Source organism: Anticarsia gemmatalis, chromosome 20 (assembly GCF_050436995.1).
Source record: "Anticarsia gemmatalis isolate Benzon Research Colony breed Stoneville strain chromosome 20, ilAntGemm2 primary, whole genome shotgun sequence".
Lineage (NCBI taxonomy): Eukaryota > Metazoa > Arthropoda > Insecta > Lepidoptera > Erebidae > Anticarsia > Anticarsia gemmatalis.
The window spans coordinates 10,589,883-10,596,541 of NC_134764.1; the positions used below are offsets into that span (position 1 = coordinate 10,589,883).

Sequence of the window (6,659 nt, forward strand, 5' to 3'; positions counted from 1 at the left end):
GTGACGACATATTTGCGAGATCTGACGATACTTAAATGGCTCTAGGTTATCTATCTAAATATGTATAACGCAAAGGTGACTGACTAACTGACTTACCCCCGGTTTCTGAGTACATTTAACGGTAGTTTATCTATTCAAAAGGGTTTTTTTAAATGAGTTTAACGCTATTGAATAGATAAACTACCGCTAAATGTACCTCAGAAACCGGGAAATAGTGATCTATTAACGCGCAGCCCAAACCACTGGACGGATGGGGCTGAAATTTGGCATGCACGTAGATGTTATAACGTAAGTATCCGCTAAGAAAGGATTTCGGTCAATTCTACCGCCAAGGGGATAAAAAAGGGGATGAAAGTTTGTATGAAATTTCTGTCCTAAGTTGCAAACCATGTGGATGAAGTCGCGGGCAAAAGCTAGTAAATAATAAAGTCAATAAAAACATTAGTACTTTTAGTCTGGGCGGTCGTATACACGACCATATTATATATTTTCAATACTGTGTGCAACTGCTGCAAGTTAAATATAAATTTAAACGTCCTTGATTCCTTGACGGGTTACAAACAAAGCCTCTTTAACAAACGTAGTGCTAAAGATGGTACCCTACCATTTATACGCTAGTATTTAAAGCGAACAATGCACAAAGAGTGAGGCTAGGTCATTGTCATTGTCACTTGCTATTTGCAAACCAAAATACAAAAAACGTATACATAAAATATTATATTTATATAAAGGTCAGATAATTTATTTATTTAAAAAAGACAACTCCCGCACTAAGAATTTATCTTGTGTTGCGGGGACTTTTACAATCATACAGACAACGGACACAAAGTATAACCAGACCCGAAACAATTATTTGTGCACCGCACAAATCATAAAATGCCACTTGTGGGAATCGAACCTACGACTTCCCGACGCAATGTTAGCGGCGTGGCGACCTAAACCACTGCGCCACGGAGGCAGTCAAATAATAATATTATTTTTGCCTAGGGTGAAGGTAAGTTACGCGAAAGACTTAAAGGAGATTGTGGGATCACCTGGACGCAATCTAGAAAAGCTCCAAATCATTTGTAAAGAACAAGAGTGGGATCGTTAGCAGTAGGACATTCAAAGAAGCTAAAATTTTGGAATACAACCGTATTTATTATTATTGTTTAACAGCCGTGTAAACTAAAATTATTTTTTCAAGGAAAGTTATATTTTGACTTTTTTCAGCTTTTTTATGGCATTACAAACATAGAAATGATTTTAAATTTAATGTATGGAGTATCTAAAACTTCCCTTAACCGCTTTGGCAAGAAACAATAACAGTCTATTATTTATTATTTCTCCCAAAATCAATTTAAAATCAAACCAAATTCTTTCGTAATTACTTTATTGTCAATTCAAATCACAATAACATCATCATCGTCTACATGTTTATACCTATACCGATCATCATACTGGAACTCTTTATACCCTTTCTGATACCTCAGGGCTAAAGAATCATGGGGCAAAGTCTTATTAAACAACGAATTACCATCACAACTTAGTTTAACCACTCCAAAGTAAACATATTCATTATTAACCTCTCTCTCTTCCTTACGCCTCTCTTTAATAATCAAAGATTCCTTTATAGGCAATAATAAAACCATATCTTGAGTAGTCTTACCAAGTTTCACTTTAGCTTGTATAGTCCCATTAATTTTATCGCCTGAATTATCCTGTTTAATGTCCATTGGTAGGTGACATTCTACACAGCGCACTTTGTTGTTGCAGTCAGTGTTCAATGGAACGGGAAATAGTCGATCGTTCAAATAGAATCGGTAGACGCATTTGTGGTCGCTCAAACTGGTCACGTTCGCTCGAGTTTTGATTCTAGATTTTGCTGAATGGCATTCGAAATAGTTTTTATTTCTGAATTCTTTTAGTTTTTCTATGTTTTCGTCGTCATCTGGGTCTAAATAGGTTATGTCTTCATCAGAATCGGAATAAATCATGAATATAGACTCTTCGGAAACGTTGTGTCGTTCGGAGACCTCTTTGATAGTGTCAAGAGAGTTTTTCAGTATATCTTGTGCATTTAAATTTAGAGATTCAGCAGATACATTAAAGTTTTCGTTTTTAAAGTACTGTTGTATTGGTTTTGATGATTTTTTCTTGACAATGTTGTCGTGGCGGACACTTTTCACGTTCATAGCACTTACTATTTTGTTGATGTCTTCTTTTTCATCATTTTCTTTCACATCGCCACACTTTTTGCAGTAGTCCCCAGAGTTTACTGCTTGGTACTTTTTAGTGACATTTGCATCGGATTTGGTAGTCTTTTTGGGTCTTTCCGGGTACTTTTTGCTGCTAATAGTGCTTGTAGGACAGCTCTTATTCTCAGAACAGTTTGATGCCAATTTCTTTGAAGGAATAACTTTCTTTGGTAGTGGTTTTTTAGACTTATTTGTTTTATTCGAAGATGTTTTGGTACTTCTTGAATAAAATGTACTTGTACTGCTTTTATTGTTCGACATTTTGCCGAAAATGTACTTACAATGTGTACAAGCCGTTGCTATAGCAATGATGTTTTATTTTTAAAGTGGCCATAGATAATTCTATGTTGCGTAAGGCTATGGTTAAAATCTAGCTGCGTTTAGTAAATACGTAATTTGTTTGACGTCGGAAATGCAAATTGTAGTACGCAATTAGAGTAATTAGTATTTCGTAAGAGAGAAAACAAAGCGGTATATGCGTGCGCTCTTGTAACGTCATCTAGCGGTGAGTAGCCGTATTAGGTGAATTTTAAAGCTGAATAAATGTAATGTAGATGGCGTTATGTGTCACATTTTTTTCTCATAATATACATTTTGGTACTATATTGTTCGCATTATTTAAATAATATTAATAATAAAAGAGACGTAATAATTAGTGTGTAAATGATAACTAATAATGTGAACGCAGAAACAACATTTTCTAGTAAACAACACAATACACTACAACCAAAAAGTAATTCGTTCGTAACTTTATAATATTAGGGGTTAAAAAGTAAATGTTTTCGAGTGGTTACTCGTGTCTACGGTCTAAGTTAAAGTGTTTGGACTGCGAAGATTGTTTGACAACTACTTTGTTATTGGACAACCGCTTAGAGTAGGGGGACCATGCTAGGCGATCCATTTTTGTAACATTATTATTATTCTTATCTTTCTTGAGGACACCCAGCAGACGGATAGTAAAGAGTGGCAAGAAAACAGCGAGCATAATCCAATTACCACATTAGAGTTTATTCTATAATGTCGTCTTCTTTTTCTAATATTTTCCTACTTTAAATATGACCGCACGTTTGGCGCAGCGGTTAACGTGGTCGCTTCGCTACAATACCTACCCTGCCGCTTGTGGTGGATTCGAATCCCACTCAGGACAAATATTTGTGATGAACGCCATCTGTTAAGAGTTTGAATGAAAATGGATCTATGTAAATTTATGCATGCAGTTGTAGTAGGTTAAGCTCTGCTCTGCAATGTAGAATCGGAAGATTGTGTGTATTTGAATGTGAATTTAATATTCATTTTCATTATATCAAGAGTTAATTATATTATTTATCTGAGACAGATACAGGTTCGACTACAAGGTCATGTACCTTTCTATGACATTTGAATAACCAGGAAGGCAGTAAAATAAATGACTTTCACACACATAAGCTTTGAGTGTATTTAATAGAAATGCTATTGATAGATATTTTCAGACAACATTTTTCATGCCTTGAAGTTCTATCACCAACTTACGCTTCACCGGTTGCTACATCTATACTTAATATTATAAAGCTGAAGAGTTTGTTTGTTTGTTTGTTTGAACGCGCTAATCTCAGGAACTACTGGCCCGATTTGAATAATTCTTTCAGTTTTAGATAGTCCATTTGTCGAGGAAGGCTATAGGCTATATATCATCACGCTACGACTAATAGAAGCAGAGTAGCAGCAATAAATGATACAACAACGGGGAAAATTTTGACCCATTCTCTCTTATGTTACGCAAGCGAAGTTGCGCGGGTCAGCTAGTTGTAAATATATATATTGTATTTTACCTCTCTTTCTCACTAAATTAATACTGTTGTGCAAGCTATATAAAGTTGAGTTATTTATTAATAACCTAAGTAAAGATTTTATTTTCAACTCGTGGCCACCCTACTGGGGGTTACAATCGTATTTTCTTTGTCAAAACTTGGAGGGTACAGTTAAAAGTTTCTTTTGACCTCTCACTCGTAATATCAGCCATTTATAACACTGAATAACTACGATATTGTTTAAATGTACTTTATACATTTTGTCTATTCTCCTTTGCCTAAAAAAAGTTATTGTTTAATTTTTATTAGACTTAAACTTGCGACGATACTACAAGCTCTGCTTAGTTTGAAATCAGATGACCGTATTTAATTTACTTTTGCGGCTATTGGAAAAAAAGGGGAAATATAGGTTCATAATTATTTCAAGCTTTAAATCAATTGAATTACGGATATGATAGGCTCGGATCTTCTTTTAAAATGCTACTACACCGGCCGAAAGCTTATTGACTTGTGCTCCTATAAAAAATATTTTAAGATCTTGATGTACAATATAACGTTCTCTTGACCATTTAAAAAGGTATTTAAATCAATTTAAAAATTACTATACCAATCCATAAAATTATATATTAGACACTTCCTTTCTCCCAAACTTTCGTTACAAAACGTATATGCGTGAAAGATTAAGTAACTTTTGCCGATACAATTTGTAAAAAACAAACGTGTAATCATCTCATTACCTTGTCATAGGTGTTCTTTAAGTTATGCTTGATTACAGATTACACGCACCCACTGTCTGTCGACCTCTAAAACAATTCGTTACTGCAACAATGCTATTGACAGATTTACAGAGAGAATTTGTCAAGCAGCTTACAAATATATCCTTCATAATAATTCGTGATTGTTTTTCCTGAAAGAACAAACTTAAAGTATACCGATAAACGTTTCCTTAATAATTCAAACCATTAATAAATACTAAATAATGAAATTAAATTTGGTTGAACGCGCTAATCTCAGGAACTTTTTGTGCTGTGGGATAGCCTTCTTATTGAAGAAGGCTATTTAACATTACGCTACGACCATTAGGAGCGGAGCAGAACGAAAAATGTTACAAAAAAGGGAAAATATTTCAACATACGATTTTGATTCCCCAATAAAAATACTTCGTTACTATTTTTACATTTTTTACACAGGCAGTGATACAAACATATCTTGAAGATAAAATTTACTCCTTTTTTCTATGAGCTTAGTACATAGAACTTTAGGCTACACACAAGTACCTATTATTACACCATAGCCTACGGGGAGGACTGAAATCCCATGGCTTACAACACAATTTGAATACTAACGATGTTCTAAGCACTATCCCATGCTCTGATTGCAATAATAGACATGAAGCAATATCTTAAAGACATCTTAATTACTCTCTTAATGAGAAGATGTTTTAACAGGAGCAGCTTTAAATTACTGGGTTCGTTTCCCGGATGAGGTAAGCTTTTTGTTGGCTGGTTTAGTTCTTATTTCTGCCTCTATGGGGCGGTGGGTAGTGTTCATCATTGCGAGATCTCCGGTTCGATTTCCAGATTAGGCAATAAGCTGTCAGGCTTTTATTATTCATAAGCTCTTGGCCAAATCTTTTTTTTTTTGTTTAATTGGTATAATTTCAATACCCAGGCAATACCCAGGTAACTGGGTTCTGGATGTCCGATAGGCTGTCACTCTATGTAAAATACTGATATTCAGCTGCATCCGGTGAAACTGAAAGCCGAGTCCAACATAGTTAGAAGAAATGCTAGGCTGATGATGGTGATATGGCAATAGGCCCTGTATCACATGATACTAACATTGAAAGTTGCCAAATCCGGGTGTATTTCATACAGGGTGTATGAAATACAGAAGGTAATACTTTTCAATATAAATATTATTACATAATTAATTACCCACGTTTTATAATACGGAAGAAAAGGCGTCCATAATAAAAACATCCATTCTTTGAAACAAATAGAAGGAAGGAATTTGTTTATTTTATATATTATAAGAATGTGGGTTTACTTGCACATCGAAGTATATAAAATAACAAGGACTGTTATGGAATACAATAAAGTTAACAATAATAAGGTACGATTCTCATGAAGAAAGCAACTGTATAATTCTAACTGGTAACTGCAGGATTTACATGTTAATGTTAAACAAGTGCCAACAAATTATAATCTAGATAAAGCATAAATAACATTTATGTTATCTAAATATTACATTTAAATAGATTTTGTTTTAAAATTAAATGATAAAGTTTTTTTAATCCATGTAGGAAGGATGTTAGGAACCTTTTTTTGTGAGTAACTACATAAATTCCATTACAAAATATCAATAATACGGTTAGTTGTATTCGGTAACACTCGTTTTCAGTACCCCATCTATCCACTGTTCATTCTCCAGAAGCAAGCATAATCTATTAGTCTCTCGTTACTTCGATTACTCAGTATAATCTATTCATGGATATACTTCTACCGGGTCTATCTCATTAAGAGTCCTGTTGAGATGTCCGGTGATAGTCCCATCTTTCCACTGGTACTTTTATATCCCACCTGTCCCGTGGTGGGGATAGTGACAAAATCATGGGGCGAATGGGATAGACGAA

At 34.5% G+C, this 6,659-nt stretch overlaps 1 protein-coding gene across 1 annotated transcript; it reads right to left on the reverse strand.

Moving 5' to 3' along the window:
- Positions 1 to 1,382: 1,382 nt before the first annotated feature.
- On the reverse strand, positions 1,383 to 2,498 carry LOC142981906 (uncharacterized). The gene has a single exon (XM_076128046.1). It carries the CDS (start codon positions 2,496 to 2,498, stop codon positions 1,383 to 1,385), a length of 1,116 nt encoding a protein of 371 aa, XP_075984161.1.
- Between the last annotated feature and the right edge of the window lie 4,161 nt (positions 2,499 to 6,659).